This window comes from Phycodurus eques, chromosome 22 (assembly GCF_024500275.1).
Source record: "Phycodurus eques isolate BA_2022a chromosome 22, UOR_Pequ_1.1, whole genome shotgun sequence".
In the NCBI taxonomy this organism is placed as follows: domain Eukaryota; kingdom Metazoa; phylum Chordata; class Actinopteri; order Syngnathiformes; family Syngnathidae; genus Phycodurus; species Phycodurus eques.
The window spans coordinates 8,443,300-8,463,790 of record NC_084546.1 but is presented as its reverse complement, the minus strand read 5'-3'; the positions used below and the strand labels follow the sequence as shown (position 1 = coordinate 8,463,790).

Below are 20,491 nucleotides of genomic sequence, written 5' to 3'. Positions count from 1 at the left end.
GAATTGCCGCACAAACTAAAACCTGTTCACGAAAAGAAAAACAAATGTGCTCGCGTAACATAAGGAAAACCTTTATTTACAACGGGCCGCAATATTTGCGTGGTTCCAGTTAAATTCTAAAACATTTATCAAATCAAGTTCAGAATTTCTTATAAAATGCACAGTACATTTCTTGACTCAAACCCATAAATTAATCCCAACATAAACCCAAATTGTGCTTATTACGAGACATTGTATATTCCAAACCTCTTAATTCTTGAAAATACAGCATTATCTTAAGTCTTATTAAAACAATTCAAGTAAAAATGTGTCAATCTCTAAATGACAGTACCATGAGCCACAATTACACAATGAAAATTAAATAATATTAAGTTAAAACTTTTTCAGTCACAGCATTTATTTTTGGGCCTTGTTTTCATCAAGAAAACTCTGCATCAGTAATCGAGAATATTCAGCGGCAAACCTGAAGTGGATTGCGCAGATTCACTATAATATTTACAGCAGTTTGACCTGAAGTACATTTGGATAAGGCACAAGGAGAGAGTCGAGAGAAAAAACACACACTTATTAATGAGCAAACGCACAACCCCTACAGCTACAAAACCCCTCCCTCCCTGATGCACCTCTCACTGAGACTTTTCATGAAAACTTCTTCAAAGTGTTCAAACAGTAGTACACACAATACAATTAACCCAATCCACCCCCCCCCCCCCGATCCAAACAAACCTGGCTGCAGCATTGAAATAAGATCAATGTTTAAGTGATACTGTACATCACACAATAGAACACCCCAATTCACAGCTACTGTATGTCTCTTGGTCCTTAATTAATAAAAGGGCTTTTCAAGTTAATGTTTCATCAATATTTAAAATAAATGAGCGGGAGGTTGACCTTGAGGAAGAGCAGACCCTCCATGTTTTCCAGCGTAGGCCTGGGATGGTTCAGGACACAGTTGACGCTCGCCGTGCTGAACAGTGCCTCGGCCGGGACGGTGCTGGGAGGGCAGCCCACGTAACGGGCGGCTACTTTGGCGAGCTCGGGCCACAGGAACTTCTTCAGGTTCCAGTAGTCGAGCGGGTCACAGCTTTGATCAAGTATGTCCTCCTCGAGGTACTCCAGCACTGCCAGTTCGGAGGACTTTGGTTTTTCCTCGTGTTTCACTTTTTGCCTCAAGTCTGCCATCAGGGACCAGATGTTGTCCCTGTGGGAAGGGACGCCGTCAGACACCGGGGCCTCGTTACAAGCGTTGGGCAGTGAAGAGGTAGAAGAAAACAGGTCCAGCTCCTGGATCAGCTCTTGCTTACATCGTTCTCCTTCTTCCTCAGTGAATAATGAAGTCTTGTATCGTGGGTCCAGCATGGTCGCCCAGGTGAAGCGCGGGTCGTTCAGAGTGGCCGACATCCTGCTTACCATGGCTTCTTTGAGAGACTTGAGCATGTTGTCTATGCCCACGGTCTCGTCGAATAGCAGGTCAATCTTTCTATTCAGGATGTGAATGAGCGGTATCACTTGTCCCAGAGTGGCAGTGCGGTTGCGGATTTCCCGGTAGGCGACCTCGAAAGGTTTCAGCGCGTTGCAGACGGACTGCATCACCTCCCACTGGTCGCAGCTGATAATTTCCCTGAAATTGCACTCAATTGACATCTCGTCAATGGCTTTCTTTTGTTCCACCAGCCGCTCCAGCATTAGGAAGGAGGTCCTCCATTTCGAGGGGATGTCCTGAATGAGTTGGTTCTCTGGTAACTGGTGGTCCCTCTGGAGCTCGACCAGCTTCTCTTTAGCCTTGGCCGAGCGGTGCACACGTTCGCAGATCTTCCGAGCGATACTCAGAAGGTTTTGAACCATCCTCTGGCTCTTTATGGCTTCACTAACAATGAGGTCGATGGTGTGGCCAAAACACTGCACAGTGACATGGCCGTGGTCCTCCAGATTGTTTCTTATGTTGGCATTATCAGTTACAGTGAAACCCCTCTTCAGACCCGGTGACGTGATCCAAGAATCCCACAGATACTCGAGCTGCTTGGGGATGTCATGCATATCTTGATCACAGTCTATTTGGGACACGCTGAGAAGAGCTGAACAGTGAAAGTCCTGGCCCTGGGGTCTGACGCTCGATTCGTACGTCGCCCAGTGGGCAGTGAGGGTCAAGTATTCTTTTGTCTGGCTGCTGACCCAAATACTCGTCGTGAAGTGGACGACTCCACCCTCGGCCTCTTTCAGATGTGTCAGCACAACGTCCCTCACCTTTTCATACATCTCTGGTATTGCAGTGCTGGTAAAGTAAGAGGAGGGTGGGAGACAATACTGAGGCTGGAGGTACTCGAGAAGTCTGCTCAGTCCAGCATTCTCCACCATAGCTGATGGCTGAAGATCCAGTGCAAGCATTTCAGCAATAAGTTTGGTAATTTTTTTGGCAACCGGGTGGTGTTCATCAAACCTCCCGTGGTTCTGTTCCGTTTTGTAAACCGACATATCCAGGAGCTCTTGTTTGACGTGAATTCCAGCAGACGGTGCTTCACCTGAGATAGCGTTGTTGCTTTCAAGAAAATGTCCATGAAACCTTTGCATGTGCCTGAAGAGGCAGCTTGTGCCGAGGTTAGTAGTCTTTTTGCCTCTGCTAATAGTGCGGCTACAGTGCAAACAAACCACCTTGGTGGGGTCAGCGGGTGAAATTGAAAAATGGTTCCACAGTTTGGATGTCTTCTTACTGAAAACAGTTTGTGGCTTTTTCTTGCTGGCGGGGCTTTCAGTTTCTTTGGCTGAAACGTCGTCTGGTGTGATGTAGGGTTGGGGGGAGGGCTCTTTGTCATCTGCAGCTTTTTGGTTTTGGAGGACGTCTGGGTGGCGCCTCATGAGGTGCCTCATTAGACAGCTTGTACCAAAGTCCCCCCGTTTCCCTCGACTGATGACGCACGGACAGTAACGGCACAGTGCTTTTAACTGGTCAACTGGTGACACAATGAAATGTTGCCAAACTTCTGATTTCACCCGTTTCATGATTTTCTTGTTTTGCTCGAAAATAACATGATTCTGGTTGTGGCTGGGAACCTCAGAGAGATCACATGGTGAGGAGGTTGAGGGCGTATCCTGCCCGTGAGCACCGGGCAGATGGAGAGAGGACTCCTGTTCAGTCAGAAGCATCGCCTCGTCAGATTCCTCTTTGATATCCATGCTTTCCACCGTAGTCTGCGGTAGCTCATCTAATATCGTTTCCGGTGAAGACGGGAGAAGAGGCGATTCCTTTTTTATGTCCAGCGGGTCATGTAACAGTGTGCGTGACAGCAGTGAAGACGGGTTTGAGTAGGGTGGAGGAATGTGATTGCCCAGTCCATTTTCCTCAATGACAACCTCTTTGTGCGCCCGCCACATATGACGAATAAGACAGCTCGTCCCGAGATCTTTCCCATTCTTGCCCCTGCTGAATTCATTCATGCAGTGGATGCATACCGCTTTGGAACTGTCCACGGGTGAAAGGTAGAAGTGTTTCCATACGGCCGATCTCCGACGGGAACTCGAGCTTTTTGGGTTGCTCGGAAGGCGCTCGTGCCCTGCGTCAGATATCTCTTCGAGGTTGTTTTCACTGGAATGTGAAGAGTCAAGCGCACTGTAGATTGCGTCCATGTTAGAAAATGGTTCAAGTTTTGGTTCAACTTTGGACAACACTTCTTTGGATGACAAGTCTGAATTTTCAGCCGAGGATGTGGACGGTGAAGTGTTTTTTGACCCGGAGTACAGCAAGCTGTTTATGTCTCCGTTTTTTGGCGAGTTTGGGGACGAAGGGATCAAGGAGGAGGCTGAAGTACTCAGATTTGGTGTCGGTGCATCTGCTCCCTCTTGGAAAAGCATCGTCGGGTGAGCCCTTCGTACGTGCCTCATCAAACAACTGGTACTGAGGTCTTTTTCATTCTTGCCCCGACTGAACTCCTTCATGCAATATAAACAGATTGCTTTGGTATTGTCCCTCGGCGATATACAGAAATGATTCCATGCGGGAGATTTTTTCCGTGGGTTGCTTTGACTTCTCATCGATGCCAAAAGGCTCTGGGTGACAGCATCCATTGCAACATCATAAAGAGTGCTCGTATAGCCACTTAATAAATTACTATAGTCGTCCCCATCTCGAGTCAAAAACGGTCCAAATGAGCTACCAAATGCTAGTCTTTCAAAATCTTGTGTTTCATCCTCTAAATCATTTGTATCTCGACTTTCATCTTTGATATGCTGAGTGGGCTCATTTTCATATTTTTCATTGTCTGTATTTTCGTCTGGATGGATGCTGAGCCATTTGCTTGAAAGAGATGGAGAGGCCGGATCAGTTTCTTTTTTTGCGTCAGACTCCAACTGTTTGTCACCCTGAGAAGAAAGATGGCTTGAGCAGAAAAGGTCTTTGTCCAGTGTTTTTGAGAAACACGATGAATTTGCATCAGTTGTCTCGCGTGGCTTCATGCTGTAGGATTTAAAGACGTATCCATCCTGCCCCTCGATTTTCAGGCAAGTCCCTTTTGCCTCTCGTTTCTTTTCTATGGAGCTATTGAGTGAATCCTCACTCACGCGAGACACCTCTTCCTGCCTGTCCATGGCAGCAGCCTAAAGATTTCTGTCTTGTTCGTCAGGTCTGCCTTGTCAAATGGGATTACTTCGGGTCATTGGCTGGGCGGCTCTCATGCAGGTGTTGTTATGTTTGTGTGGCTGTTCGGGTCACAGAATGCCACCTTGTCCCTCTCCATTTATAACCCAAATAGTTCCACCTCTCCACACACAACCTAGACAGAGTGAAATAAGGTCAGAGTCCATTCACTTCACAGATATGACAACAGGCAATATACGCTTGGATGTCAGCTCAGTGGGGAATATAGTCAGTTGCATAATATTAACTCAAGCGAGTACCGTTTCCAATTTTGGTTGTGTAGAAGTAGCTTGGGGACCAAATTATTTCAGATTTTAGACTCATATTTGGATAGCTGTTGGAGAGACACTAGTTCACTTCCTGTCCTCTTGCGCAACTCTTAACTGCATGATGTGCAATGTTTTTCAGTATTGTGTGTTGTAACCAAAGGGCGTCCATCTGTCTCGTCAATTTTCAATGCTGCCTATCCTCATTAGGGTTGTGGGTGACTTAATCCTATCCCAGCAGAATTTGGGTATGAGGCAGGGTGGCGCGTACACCCTGAACTGGTCGCCAGTCAGCGGCAGGGCACATTCCAGACACGCAACCATTTGCGCTCACATTCACACATAGGGACAGTTCAGTTTTCAATGACCCTCACATTTTAGAAAGTGGGAAGAAGCTGGAGCATCTAAAAAAAAAAAAAAAAAAAAGGCAAGTACGAGGAGAGAACATGCAAGTGCTGAGATTTGAACGCCAACCCTCAGAACTGTAAGACAGACGTTCTATCCACTAGGTCCATCGCTCTGTCCAGAACTAAATGCCATTGCCATGCATACAAAGTAACACTTCAATTTAATGTGTTGTTCCAAAAGAATTTCGAAAGTATTATCATTGTTGTTACGGAAATATTATGCGTCCTATTTAACTGACAAAACGATTAAAAAAAACAAATGAGACAATGGAAAAGTACAGTTACACTGGCCTGAGTACGCAAGTATTACACTGTTAAAACCAGGGTCATTTCTAAATAACCATAACATAGGCCTATTACACAAATAATTCGTTTTGTAGATGCGACCAATATGATCATATTCATTAAACCATTGCTAATTAAAAGGTAGTCGTATTTCAATCGTCATGACAGAGAAAACAAGCGAAGGCATTTGGCAAACGGTAACTGACAGCAGCAACCTTTTCCGGGTTTGGCTAAAGTGCTAGTCCGGAAGGACAACAGAATACAGCCACCAGAGATTTGCCACTTTTACCAACTTTAACCAGCTTTAGTTCGAACCATAAACAATAACGGCACTTCATAGTACGCTAAATACGAACGACACGCAAGTCGTAACGCATTCATAATAAAGACGTAGTTAGGGCACACCATCAGTAAACATGGTTGCTATCCTTGTGCTAACGAGGTTAGCCTCGAGGCTAATGCACGCACCAAAACAAACAGTCGCGTATAACACTGTTATGATCCGGCAATGGCACGCACATGTACTGCCGTTTGATTCCTACGAGGATTGTGGGGGTCCACAATCGAGGCTCGACTATTTAGGAGCGCACCGTAACTGCTAACTGCTTAGCAAGCAGCTAGGCCGTACACAGGACAAACTAGCTAAACCTGGCGAGGTAGAACCCAGTCGAACCCAACTCAAATCGGACCAGTTCTACCCGACGACGGCCCCTGTCCGGTATTTAAAAAACCCAAAAAACACGGCACCCACGCGTGGATCCGTCACGGGCCGTTGACTTACCGTGAAGTGTTGCCACAGCGTTTCGGCCCATAAACGGTTAATTGTGCCACATTTGATTGATCCGGACTGGGGGCTTCACTTTGTTGCTTTTGTCTGCACGTTCGGCCGAAGCAGCTCCACACAGCGTCGGACGGAAGGAAGGTTTTTAATGATGTCACCGGGGCGCTTTAGGAACGGCAAAGGGGGCGGTGGCGGGGGGATGATGATATATGGACATTCATTGCGCGACACCACTTTGATGTTCGTCCAAGGAGCACTTCCGGCCGTTTCTGCGTGACTTTGAACTGATTGCAAATGTTTAATGTGGGACATGACAATGCGCGCCGTTGACGTCAGTTTAAAGACCTGCAAGAGGTTGTCCCTCGTTCGATTCAACGTGTGCTGCGTTCACTGTCATTGAAAGAGCATTCGCGATCCACGTTTCATGGCAATAATATGTTACAAGGGTGGATGTTGAGCGGCTATGTATTTCTCTATTTTTTTTTAGGGTTGGGAATGGAAAGTGGTTACCAGAGTGGGGGAGCTGAGTTTGGGAATAAATAAAAACGTCTTGTGTGTCAGCTATGTCATATTGGCCGCCAGGGGGGAAAGGCTAAGTCGAATGACCCAGCACATGGTGGGAAGTAAACCCCTCCCGGTCGCTAGCTTTTGGTAGCCCTCTTCCGTGCTTTTGTTTTCGGGCGTAGCTTTGTCTATGTGTGTATGTAGCGTCGTCAAACGATTGCGTGACAGATGGGGCTTTTGTGTGAAATACGACTCGCGGCCAACATGACCTCCAGCGTCACGCGTCGAGTGGTGCGTGCGGTGGGAGTTGTCTGGTGAAAAATGCATTGTTGTGTCGAGGGGGGGGTGGAAGAGCCGTCCGGGCTTCTGCCACCGCCGCCGTCGTCGCTCTGCTATTCACTCGGCCAAGCGATTCTCACGATTATGAATAGCCTTTCAAACCCAAATACGGGACACGAACAAGACACCAAGCATCTTTACGTTCGTATTAACAATTGAGTTTTAGTCGCCCAATTGGATGAGAACTCTGCGTGCGGGAAGGGAGCCACTTAGCAGGCCCTTTCGCCATTGCTTTGTAAGGCTGCTGGCAAGCTAACACCGTTATCAACCCAAGGTATGAGCTTGTCACTTTATTCTTTGCAATGTAACACGCGCAGCCGCGACACAAGTCTGCAAGTTGATTTCACATTGTATTCAAATGGCTCGTGTTGACTTTGACGCTGTTTTTCGGGGGCCTGGAGCTCTTCGTACTAGTTAGCCTACTAGGTGGCTAATGTTATTGTTAGCCACTCGCCTACTTAGACTCGCCAATAAATAATATACTGCACTGTAAGAGGCTCGTTGCCGTGCCAAAACGTGGGCAAGTGCTAACTTTTGCAGCCCCGTTCAATGACCGAGGGTGTCCGCCTCTCACTGCAGTTAAATGCCCACATGCACTCATCGAACTGCAAACTTTTATTTATTTTTTTTTTTTTTTTTTTTTTTTTGCTGTTCTGCACTGAACTACAGGCTCGACTGCAGTGTTTGTCAACCACATGAGCAAAGTCATACAATTTCCACAACAAATATCACGGCACGCCACCAAACAAAATGGTCACGAAAACCATTTGTATCTAAGTAATGATGCTCTCAACTCAATTTACTCCCAAATGTATTTTCTAAGTGTGAAATCTGGGCTTGTTAAACACAGTACACTACAGCTTTCTGTTGTGTGAATATGAAGTGGACGCGCAGTTGGTACCTTCTGCCATCTCGTGCAAGAGCATTTAATGTGTTCCTCCTGTCACCATAGGTTGCTGGCATAGATCAGTGATTCTCACATTTTGATTTCTCACAGATGTGTCGTGAGACATCATCATTGGTGCTGCGGCAACTGAGCAAATTTCGTTTAATTAGTCTGAAAATGGATTTTTAATGTCAAGTATATATTTGTTGAGATATGTATGTAATTGGCCTTTTGTGAAAGGCAGAACAATGAAATGTTCTTGCACTGGATTGCAGCTCCAATAAAACTGTCCACTTTTTGCCATTCATGAAAAATAATAAGTTAAGGATTCAAGTTTATCAGCTTTGTATTCAATTATCCATCCATCCATTTTCTCGACCGCTTATCCTCACAAGGGTCGCCAGCTATCTTCAGGCGGGAGGCGGGGTACACCCTGAACCGGTCGCCAGCCAATCGCGGGGCACATAGAAACAACCAACCATTCGCACTCACATTTACACTTACGGGCAATTTAGAGTCTTCAATCAACCTACCGTGCATGTCCAGACTGCTCGGAGAAAACCCACCGAGGCACGGGGAGAACATCCAAACTCCACACAGGCGGGACCGGGATTTGAACCCCGGTCATCAGAACTGTGAGGCAGATGTGCTAACCAGTCTCTACCGTGCTGGCTTGTGTTCAATTAAACAGTGATATTTCACACAGAATATATGTTATTTGTAGGAAGGAAATATTTTTGGGATTAAGTGAAATTGGATAAATTCCTGCAGCACACCAGATGATCAACATCTCAGTGGGAATCACTGCTCTCCTGCATTACACAATCCTCATCGTTGTTCGAAGATGTTAAATTTGTATGGACTTCAATTTACGAAATCTCCTGAATATCAACTTTATCACGATCAAATCCATCACCAAGTCAGCAGTCTTCCACTGTAAAAACATTTCCCCACTCCGCCCATCACTCGCTCACTTTTTGACCCAATGAGCATTTTACATTAGAAAAATCCCACGGCACATGCATACACGCACCCACGTACATTATAATTAGCCCAAATGAATTATTAAGCATTCCTTGGGTCCCTTTAAAGATGCTTATCAATCCAAGCTTTTATTATTATTGCTATTATTAAATGCTTGTCAATACTGATTTGGATGAATCACTGCAAGTGTACGTCGTGTGTTTTTCTCCACAGAAACACGGAGCAACAAGATGAAGAAGAAAGCCCGGAACCACCGAGTTTCGGCACCGGAGAGGCCTTCGTCGCCCATCAAGCCCTCACCCAACAAACAGATCCTGACGTACGCTCAGGCGCAGCGCATGGTGGAGTTTGAACTCGACGGCCGCATCCATCGGCTCAGTGTCTTTGACCGGCTCGACGTGATCTCTGACGGCGACCCCGTGTTGCGGGAAATGGTGGAGTGTGCCAAAAACAAGGAGAACGCAGACAAACCACAGCAGCAGGTTCTGGTGAGGTCGATCCGATTAAAAAACAACCGCGACAAGAGAAAAGCTGCACTGGGCATCACTGCTCAGAAAGAAGGAGGCGGGCATCCTGTCAGTGTTCATCCCGGTCCGAAACTGCCAGAGCCTAAATTTCGGACTGTAGAATATAACTTGCCAGCAGTTCCTAAACTTCATTCTTCTTATTATAAATATGAAGAGAAGACCGAGGAAGAGCTTGATGAGGAAACCGAGTACGACATGGACGAGGAAGATTACGCCTGGCTTGATTTGGTCAACGAAAAGCGACGAAGTGAAGGCGCCAGCCAGGTGTCTTTCAACGTCTTTGAGTTCCTTATTGACCGCTTTGAGAAAGAGTTGTACCTAGAAGGCTTGGATAAAGGCAGCGAGAAGCAAGCTTCTGTGGACGAAGACACGGTGTGCTCCATCTGCATGGACGGCGAATGTCACAACAGCAACGCCATTCTCCTCTGCGACCTGTGCAACGTGGCCGTTCACCAGGAGTGTTACGGCGTCCCCTACATCCCCGAGGGCCAGTGGCTTTGCAGACACTGCCTGCAGTCGCCAATGCAGCCCGCCAACTGCGTCCTTTGTCCCAGTAAGGGCGGGGCGGTGAAAAAGACGGACGACGACCGCTGGGGCCACGTGGTGTGCGCCCTCTGGGTCCCTGAGGTGGGCTTCTCCAACACTACCTTCATCGAGCCCATCGACGGCGTCCGGCACATCCCGCCGGCCCGCTGGAAGCTCACCTGTTACCTGTGCAAAGAAAAGGGCGTCGGGGCGTGCATCCAGTGCCACAAAGCCAACTGCTACACCGCCTTCCACGTCAGCTGTGCCCAAAAAGCCGGCCTCTTCATGAAGATCGAGCCCGTTAAAGACATGACTGAGTCAGGCGAGCCCACCTTGTCGTTGAAAAAGACCGCCTACTGTGGTGCTCACACACCCAATGGCTGCGTGAGGAGGAAACTCGCAATCTACGACGAGGTCAAACCCAAGAATGGACTATGTAGCAAAGTGGACAAAGTTCGAAGAGCTGCTCAATGTAAAGGGAAACAGAAGAAAAAGACTAAAAAACCTGAGCCAGATGTTAAAAGTGAAGTGCCATCTCCTGCTGTTGTGCCTACGTTTCCTGATCATAGGTACAACTGCAACTAATATTTTTATAGCTTTGGCCTCAGCACAAAAGCAGCCAATGGGCAAGTTTTTCCAGTTAATTTAATTATTTTAACGACTCGATCCGGTGCAAAGTGGCACACAGCAGTGCTCATTTGAGCCGCCTACCGTTCTTTGAAACGAAAGGTAGCCCTCAAATTATATTCTCTCATTTTTCTGGCAGTTGAAGTGCTCAAGTTTTTCCTCTCCATTCATTTTCTCACTGTTGTGAATGGAAGTACTGTAAGTCACCAATTATATGTAATTTCTTTTACTGTTACAGTGCCAGACTAAATCCTGTTATGTACTCGCCATTGTTAATTGGATCAAATTGCAATTTCTAGTTTACTAACTCAGCGAACCTTTTAAATATTTCTTTAAAGGCACAGAATGCTTCAAATCCTTACCAATGCATCTTTGTTGTGTTTTTGTGACGGCCCGTTACCGGATTGGCTCTCGTGATTGGGGTTTGTGTTTCTCGTCACGCGTGAAGGCTACGGCGAATTGCTTACCTTGCACAAGCTGACCATATCAGTTGTTGTTGCGCTTCAAGCAGAGTTACAGTGTTTTTGTTTCTTCATGTCTTCGCCAGGTTGCAAACTATTCTGAACCAGGTATCGGTCCAAAAAAAGAAAGCGTTTGTGGAGCTCGTCTTAAATTACTGGACTCTTAAACGACAGTTCAGGAATGGGCTCCCATTGATCCGACGCCTCCAGACAAGTCTCCAGTCCCAGAAAAATGCGCAGCCGGTTTGTTCAGTCAGTCAATCACAAGAGGACTTTTGGTCTTCTTTTGTTTCTGCATCGGTCCGCCAATTTGTAGAGCCTGTCCAGGCAGTCGTGCGTTGTGAAATATCTTCATTTCTTTTTCCACTTCTCTCGCCCCGAAGAAACGGAATGAGGAAGAAACACGGGCGCTGAAGGAGCAGCTGAAGGAGTGGCACCGGCTCCGGCACGACCTCGAGAGAGCCCGGCTGCTGCTGGAGCTCATTCGCAAGAGGGAGAAACTCAAGAGGGAGGAGGTAATCGAAAAAGTTCTTCCGGAGGGGATAGAACAAAAATGAATTGCTGGCTAATGCTCCTTTGCTCCGTGTTGTAGTTAAAATTCCAAGAGAGCCTGCTTGAGATGCAGCTCACTCCATTTAGCATCCTGCTCAGAGCCGTCTTGGACCAGTTACTGTCAAAAGACCAGGCCAGGATCTTCACCCAGCCAGTCGACATCAATGAGGTACCACATTTTCCATAACAATAATTTTGTTGTTGTTGTTGTAAATTTAGATACCACACATGATGGGTGGTGCGTGTGTGTGGTGTACTCCGATAACAGCACAACGCACCCTACACAACTGTGACTGTTGTAATACCAAGATTCACCTGTAAGAGGTAGCATGCTTGCACAAGACATCCAGTATTTCAAGTATTTTGAACGAGGAGGAGAACAGGTCCAAAGTATGGTCTGCTACCCCTTTTTCAGCGTCCCACCGCTTATTAAAATAACATTTGACACGGCAAGCGTTGTTTGTACTTCTTGCAATTGGTCTTTAATCGAGCTTTCCGAGATATTCAAAGATGCATAGAAACTATTTACTGACTGTAAAACCGGAAACTGACTGCAACCGTATTTGCATATTCCTATTAGGTGCCTGACTACCTCGACCACGTCAAGTGCCCTATGGACTTCTCCACCATGCGGCAGCGCATCGACGCCCAGAAATACAGCAACTTTGACCAGTTCGAGGAGGACTTCGACCTCCTTGTCGACAATTGCATGAAGTACAACTCCAAGGACACCTATTTCTACCGGGCTGCCGTTCGCCTTCGAGATCAGGGCGGGGCGGTGATTCGGAAGGCGCGGCGGGATGCGGAGAAAATCGGCTTCGACGCAGTCAGCGGCATGCATCTGGAAGAGGTCCCCGAAGTAAAGACATCGGCATTTTCGTGGGAGGACGGTAAGGCCATAAAAAATGTGTATTTGTGTAATAGTGCTTTACAACCACTGTGCCATTAGTGTGCCATGACACTGTATAAAAGTTTTGTGACATTATTATTTGGCAGTGCGACAGGAGATTTTTGTAATGTAAAGTATGTGCCCTGGATCAATAAACGTTGGCAAATACTGGTTTAATACATGTAACAATACTCATGATCTCCTTCCTCTTTTTTCCCCCCAGTGGATCGCTTACTCGTGCCCGCCAACCGCAGCCATTTGCCCCTGGACAAGCAGCTGCAGCAACTTCTGGAGAAGTTTGACCTGACCTGCGCCATGAAGTCCAGCCCGTCCCGCAGCAAACGCATCAAGCTGCTGAAAAAGACCATTAATGACGTGCGCAGCGTCATGAGCCTGAAGAGAGTCCAACCCTCCCCACACCAGCACCACCACAACAGCAGCTCGTCCTCTGGAGCCCCTTCGTCATCAGCGTCATCTTCATCAGCTGAGGTCGTGGCTAAGACTGAAGAGGAGACATGGAAGCCAAATGGACATTTCCCAGATGACGAGGGTATGTATGTATCTAAATCTTACAATAACATCTGCTATACTTTTCACTGGGGCTGGGCAATTCATCAATTTATTTGTCAGGAGTTTTTATTTTTAATTTTTTTTGAATTATTTTCAAAACAGCTTCTGTAGTTCAAAGCACGCCGTGCTGGCCGACATGCACTACTTACACTAACATGGCTGTCAACAGAGACGAGCTTGTTTACAAAATCACAGTTAGCGATGGCAATTTAGCAATTTGGTTGCTATATTTAGCAAGTTTTACACTTCCTTTCGTGGCCAGCGTGTTGTAATTTCCACTAAGGCATGAGCGGAGTAATTTTCACATTGTTTACCGTCACAGGAGTCTCATGAAAAACAATATAATAAAAGGTGCATTTTTCCTATAGGAAGCACTTGTTTTCTTGTCTGTAAAGAAAAATTATTTCGATTATTTCTTTTGAAGTTGATGGCAACTTAATACTAGGTTAAAAAAATGCTTAAGTTTGTTTGGCATCAGGAGGAAAAAAAAAAGCAAATTTCGGGGTGGGGGGTGGGGGAACCAAAGTTTGTTTTATATAATGTCATTGTAATTTGCTTTTTCTATAACCTAAAGGGAGACATTGCTTAAAATAGGAAATTTGATTTTTATATTTTAGTTTAAGCCCGTATCGCTAAGACCCACTGTCGGAAGGAATTTGGTGGATTTAAGTTTTCTCCAAATCGATACTATTGGTTAGTCCCCACTGGGTCTGTAATTAACCAATCTAATCTGTAATTAACCAGTCTAAAGTGTTGCAAATAGCTTGAGAGCAAATCTCTTTAACTCCATTGGACATTTCACCTGGCTGAGAGGTGTTGTAATTCCACCTCTTGTTGACTCCATGGCAGGGTTAAGTCCCTTCAAGACTGAAATTCTGTGTTTTTTTTAGACAATAACGAGTGAAAATAGTTAGGTCAGGTATAATCGAATTGGTGTGTTTTGTTTAAAATCGTTAGCTGTAATGCTTCCTCTGTCAACCACAGAGGTCAGATTGTGTGCAATTACATTTCTGCCTCTTAGACTGCTTCGTCAGTTCTTTTTCTGTATTGCAAATTTGCACCACTCGAGGAGACTGTGTAGTGGTTACTGTGTTTTTTGTTTCCTTTCTCCCAGCAGACAAGTCTCTCCCGCCGAAACTTGAACCCTCCGACGCCATTCCTCCTCTCATCCACTCGGACACGGACCCCGAGCCCCCTACCCTCAAACCCATCGACGTCACCCCAGATTTTGACAAAAAGACTCACGGCAAGTTCGACGGGGACCGACCAAACACCCCGTCGTCCCCGCCACACCTAAACGGCCACTTCCACAGTAACCTCCAGAATTCTCTATTCGATGGCGACGTTAGCGTAGTGGCCACATCCACCCTGGCCGAGCCGGCGGGGCACCGTCAGTCGGCGGACCGCCGTGCTCTTCCGCAAGTCCCAAGCCACCGGTCCCCACAAGCTGGCGAGGGGTGGCGACGACAATGGCCCTGACCAGGCCGAGAGGAAAGAGAGCGAGGAGGAGGTCGACGGCGGCAACACGCAACTGGGTTCCAAATCCTTTCTGTCCGTCGTGATTCCTAGACTGGAGACCTTACTTCACAGCAAAAAACGGAAACATCTTGACAGCCATGAGGAGGTCACAGAGGAGGACGAGTCTCCTGTTAAAAGACTTGACATGGGTAAGATGGCGGGCCAGATCTGGTCCTGCATGACTTGAGCTTGACATCAAGTTTTAGGCTACATTTGATGCCAAACTCAAGTCATGCAGGACCAGATCTGGCCCGCCGCGTTATTTTATGTTCTGTGAATGCTTGCCACAATTTTCCAGAACAAGCAATTATCATGATAACAATCAAATGCAGTGGCAATTTTGTAATATGACGAGTGATTATTCGGGCTCCCACACAGAGCATATTCGCTAAAAGACGAGGTGTGTCTGGGTCATTCCAGAATTGAAATTGCAACTAATCCATGCACAGAATAAAGAAAAACTATAGTTGTACTGAGACAAAATGTAACTGTATCTAGAGTAAAATTGATGTCTAAATATTTAAAATACTAAATAGCTCTCAAGCTATATAATATATGATTAAACAAATGAAATATCTAAAAAGGGGGTGGGTATCTTTGATGATAGAGCTGGATGAATAATTTTTTATAGGATGAGTTATTACCGTTTTGAAACTAAAAAATATTATTATTTTTAAATGCTGGTGCCTAAATTGTCTCCCACTTCTGAAATGACCTACCGGCTTTGCGCTAGCCACACGCCTAGTCCATAAATACACACTATTAGTGTTTTTATACATAATCTACACTGTTGTTACACTTGTCCACGCTCTTTATTTCATAAAAAGAAACGCTATTAATTCTCTTTCATAAAAATACAAGATTTAAGCTCTTGTTGTTTCATTTTAAGTCATTATCTCAGTTCCTGTTCGCACAAAACATCAGCTGTTTGTTTTGCATTTTGTTCCGTGAACCGAACCGTGAAGCGAGATCATGGGATGGCATTGGGAATTCATGTCCATTTTGTGTCCGCTCAGGGCTGTCGAGAGGTTTCCTGGAGGTGGAAGAGGAGAAAGAGCTTGGCCAGCCCAGCAGAGTGAGCAGACCTGTAGAGCCACGTAGACGCTGCGCCTCAGAGTCCTCCATCTCCTCGTGCAGCAGTCTCCCTGGAGGTCCCGGGTAAGAGCTCACCTTTCGCGCCTCGGCAAACTTAGGAAAGCAACAAATTATTATAATTTTTTTTCTTTGGCCTTGTCTCCAGTACCATCCTGAGTCTTCCGAAGTGTGGGAAAGGGAAACCTGCTTTGTTGCGAAGAAACACTGTGGATGATAAGACTGAATTAATTGCTTGCATAGAAAATGGTAATTTTGCCAAAGCTGCACGAATCGCTGCAGGTAAGTTGGATTTGTTGTGTTAAACCTCCCTGCTAGTGTCTGTTAATTTAAAAAAAAAAAAAAAGGCTATTGTCACATATTGCTGGCCGATTTCATATTTTTTTTCACAAATTGATACTACTGGTCAGTGCCCACATGGGTCTGTCATTTTTACAAATTGACCAATTGAAAGGGTTGAAAATGGCTCACTCCTTTTGAGGATGCGATGTTAATGGCTCAACAAGCTTTATATTTTTTTGCTTTTCTAAAAATGATTCGTTTTGGAGATACGGGAATTCCGCCCGACGCCAGCGATACAGAAATGTTCGCATATTCACAGATGACTACTCATGCATTCAAGTATTTGCATTTTTATTTATTATTATGTTTTTGTTTTTTTTTGTGCAGTACCTAACCCAGATATTTTCAGAAAAACTGGTTTGTGCCCTTTCTGAAACGCCCTAAAATGTTCCAAGATGACGCCAAACCTCTGTCCAATAGGAAAATAGTACAATGGTCTCAAGGAACTATGTTGAAGTGATACATCTCGACTGAGAGACAAGCGTTGAGGGAGGGGCTAAATTTAGCCTCGGTTAGAGGAGGAGAGGGATTTTTTTTTTTTTAAGGTTACTGTTGCAAAATGTGTTTTTGTGAATCTAAAAAATAAAATAAAAATAAAGTGCAGACACCTGCTCTTCATACACATATAGGACACAGGGTTGAAAATCTGCAGTAACTTCCACAGCCAAGTTCTTGTGGCAGTTGGCAGTGACCAGCGAGTGTCTGTGTCGCCATGACATCCAACCAGTCAACATCTGGACCGTCCCTCATCTAAAAATTCATATTTGGCTCATTAGGTGAATAAGAACATGGCACATGAAGTGCAATAATTGTCATTCAATATGAATTTCCTGCCCTGACCATGTCTGTGCTCCAGCTATGTCGCTCCTGTGCTTTTGAACCCACCTGTATCCTGTTTGGTCTTGTGTTCCCGCTTCTGTAGAGGTTGGCAACAGCAATATTTGGATGCCCGCTAGTGCTGCAACAGTTGCGCTGGAACCCCTAAAGCTAGTTTGGGCCAAATGTAGTGGATACCCCTCCTACCCTGCATTGGTGAGTTTTTGTAGGAAAGAAAGTATGACTACATAAGCTATAATAATAATAATAATAATACATTCTTTCCACTTTTTTGTTGTTTGGGGGAAAAACTTGAATACGACTCTAATTCCACTGGGCCACGGCACATTAGTGCCCTGATAGAGATCATTAGGTGTGGTGCGGGAAATTTATCCAGTCTGAAAATGGTTATTTACTACATATGCATACAATACCTTGGGGCCGGATTGCTGGATTTTGTCGCATTACACTAGTTGGTCCTCAAGGTGGCACCCTTTAACAGCTGCCCTGCATGTGGACAATCACAGTGAACTAATGTACAGCATGCCATGTGAATTTCACTCATGCGTTCCCCCTCGCCCCCGGCCGTTAGATCATCGACCCCCACATGCCGCGCGTGGGCTGCCAGCACAACGGGGTGTCCATCCCCATGCCCCCCCTAGACGTGCTCCGCATCGGAGAACAAATGCAGTACAAAGCCGACGAGAAACTCTACCTCGTGCTCTTCTTCGACAACAAGCGCAGCTGGTGAGTGTCGGCGGCGATTTGCGCTACTGCAGGTGCATCGGAGCAGAAAGCTGTTAGCGGGCCTGATCATTGTCCTCTGGCGGATGCGTTAGCTGGCCAGGGATGTCACATAGCTCTTCCCTAGAGAGGCTAGTGAAGACTTTGCCCACTTTCCTTAGAAAATGAGCACACACACAATTCGTACTGCACTTACTACATACTATATAATTACAATTCAGTCCAAGTCATCATTTAGCATGTCTAGTTTTGATAAACTAAACAATATTGTGGATTCCTGGAGCCTTACAAAGGATTTTGGCGAATTGAGGCCTCGTTGGAACCTAACAAAAACCTTAACACCTTAACCAGTCACTAAACTACTATTTAGCGACCTCCGCTAAGCAGGCAATGAAGACGTTTGTAAGATGACTGGCCTATGCAAATACTATTTACACTGAGAAAACTCAAAATCTTACCAAGAACGTTTGCCTTATTTCTAGTCAAAATTAATACAAATAAGGCTCATCACTTAAAAGTAATTTGTTTCAAGATCATTTTTTACTTGAAATAGGCCCAAAAATTGCCAGTGGAGAGGAGGAAAAAAAACAGCTTCACTGGCAGTTTTTGTCCTCTCAATTTATTTATTTTTTTTACATTTTTTATTTTATTTATTTATTTATTTTTGCCTTTGCCAGTGGTTCATAAACTTTTTCCGTGACGTACCACCTCAAAAAAATACTTTCTTCTCCAAGTAGCACTGTAACGACCAACATTGAAGCACAGTCACGTAGTCGGCCCAAGTGTTCATCAAAGACGAGGAGGAGGTTGCGTGCCTTAAAAAACATATTCATGATTTGTGTTAGCCTTTGTCACAATATGCGCGGTTTGAACATCAACGCCGTGCTTGATTATAGGAGAAAACTAAAGTAAAATGTATTGCATGGAAAAATTTAATTAAAAAAAAAATGTTTGAAAACAAACATTTCTTAATGACTAAATGCAAATATACATACAGTTCAGTTTTATTTAACTTCTAACAACAGTACTCTAAATGCGCTGTATGGGGGATATGCACTTTGAACACTTAGTCAATGTTTTGAATATTTTAGCCTTCTTCTTTACAGTCGTAAGTAGGGTTGTGTGAACTGTCAATCAAAAAGATGACATTACATGAGGAAAATTGTTCCTGGGAAGACAGAGCCCTGTTTACCTTTCGACAGGTAAGTTTATTGAAAAATAGACATGGTGGAAATTCAGAAAGTGCTAACGTCATCACTAATTAACTTTTTGTTTGTGACACTAAGCTTGCTTTGGCAGCGCAGTCCCAAACACGCTTTTGTCGTCGTTTTCAGTTCATGTCAACCTTAATCCATCGGTTTGTGCAACCGGAAAGTGAGATCTTTTAAAATCATGCCTCACAGGCAGTGGCTTCCTAGATCCAAGATGGTTCCCCTGGGCATTGACAAGACCATCGACAAGATCAAGATGATGGAAGGCCGCACGTCCGGCATCCGCAAGGCGGTTCAGGTGGCCTTCAGCCGCGCCATGAACCACCTGAGCATCGTGCGGGACGAGCCGGTCAGCGACCTCAGCGACGTGGACTGACGAGCCGCAGCCCCTTCTCGCAAACCCGCACCTCTTCCTCTCTCAGAGACGACAATGTTTACTGGGCCGTCGCCCCCTCCCTCGACCAGTCCCACTTGTACACACTCCTCTAACATGCTGCTTGAATGAATGTCCCCCGCCCTCACGTCTCCAAATGTAAGTGTGCTTTAGAGACCGTCTCCACTGTCCTCTTGCATAATGTTTCAGGACTTAAATGATTTAGTTTGGCTATGGTGTCACTCTTTCATTTTTTTTTCTTTTTTTTTATTTTTGGCACAAAAACCTTTCCTGTCCACATGACTGTAACGTTTCTGTCACGGTCCCATTTGCATATGAAATCATCCCTATTTACAAACACCCGCCTTTGTATTTAAACTGTAAGTATGTACAGTTGCTCGACACTAACTTATTTAGTAGTTTTGACCTACATGACTGCTTTTTATTTATACTTGATGCATTTTGTGGCACTAAGGCACGCGAGTGCTGTGTGAGCAAGGAGAGCGAGGAGAAAAAAAAGCCTTATTGTTAAGCAGGTTAGGGCTGAACCAACGTGTATGAAAGTGTTCTTTTTCCTATTTTAAATTATTGAACTTTATTATCAAGACTCTATTTGGTATTAATCCTTTTGTATTGAATAGTGTGTATTTTTGTTCCTATATAGTATATTTATATGGTTTGAATACAACATAATGTGTGACGCGCAGTCTGATTTTGTCGACGAACAAACCAAAAACTTTGCTACTCAGATTTTTCTTTATTTTTTGCAAGTTTTCTGTGGGATGTGTGAACATGTTGCCAAAAAAAAAAAAGTACAAAAGTAATTTTTATGTGACACTTTTGACTGTGTATTTTAATTTTTGTAGTTTATAGCTGGAGGCGTGCGTGCCTGCGTTAACTTTCAAGCATTTTCACGACTTTATATTCAAGGAACGATGTTGAAATCTTGTGGCACATTTTGCGATGAATTATTGCTTGTTCAAGTTTGATTTGCTAACATTTTTTCGGAGGTGTCAGAATACATTTTTTTTTTTTTCTTGGGTATCATTGGTTATGTTAATTTCTTGTATTTAACTATAGTCATTTATATCAAGTCAAATCAACACAAAAAGCAGAAAATAAAATATACAAATATAAACACGGCTACATGGTTTTTGTTTAAGCA

At 44.9% G+C, this 20,491-nt stretch overlaps 2 protein-coding genes across 2 annotated transcripts; one reads left to right on the top strand and one right to left on the bottom strand.

Annotated features, from left to right (window-relative positions):
• Positions 1 to 50: 50 nt before the first annotated feature.
• zbed4 (zinc finger, BED-type containing 4) lies at positions 51 to 6,632 on the bottom strand. Its single transcript, XM_061667159.1, has 2 exons — positions 6,367 to 6,632; positions 51 to 4,763 (listed from the first exon to the last, which is right to left on the bottom strand). The coding sequence occupies exon 2, from the start codon at positions 4,576 to 4,578 to the stop codon at positions 859 to 861; it is 3,720 nt and encodes a 1,239-aa protein (XP_061523143.1). The 5' UTR covers positions 4,579 to 4,763; positions 6,367 to 6,632; the 3' UTR covers positions 51 to 858.
• Positions 6,527 to 20,157, top strand: brd1a (bromodomain containing 1a). Its single transcript, XM_061667158.1, is given in 14 exon segments — positions 6,527 to 7,483; positions 9,293 to 10,700; positions 11,306 to 11,462; positions 11,603 to 11,734; positions 11,812 to 11,940; positions 12,352 to 12,661; positions 12,884 to 13,210; positions 14,345 to 14,613; positions 14,615 to 14,897; positions 15,765 to 15,906; positions 15,989 to 16,122; positions 17,105 to 17,214; positions 17,591 to 17,745; positions 19,146 to 20,157. Coding segments are annotated over 13 exon segments (3,723 nt in total). The 5' UTR covers positions 6,527 to 7,483; positions 9,293 to 9,309; the 3' UTR covers positions 19,330 to 20,157.
• Positions 20,158 to 20,491: the final 334 nt, after the last annotated feature.

Bases quoted from the DNA above. Each gene is read 5' to 3' on its own strand.
- zbed4 (XM_061667159.1), bottom strand. From the start codon at position 4,578: ATGGACAGGCAGGAAGAGGTGTCTCGCGTGAGTGAGGATTCACTCAAT.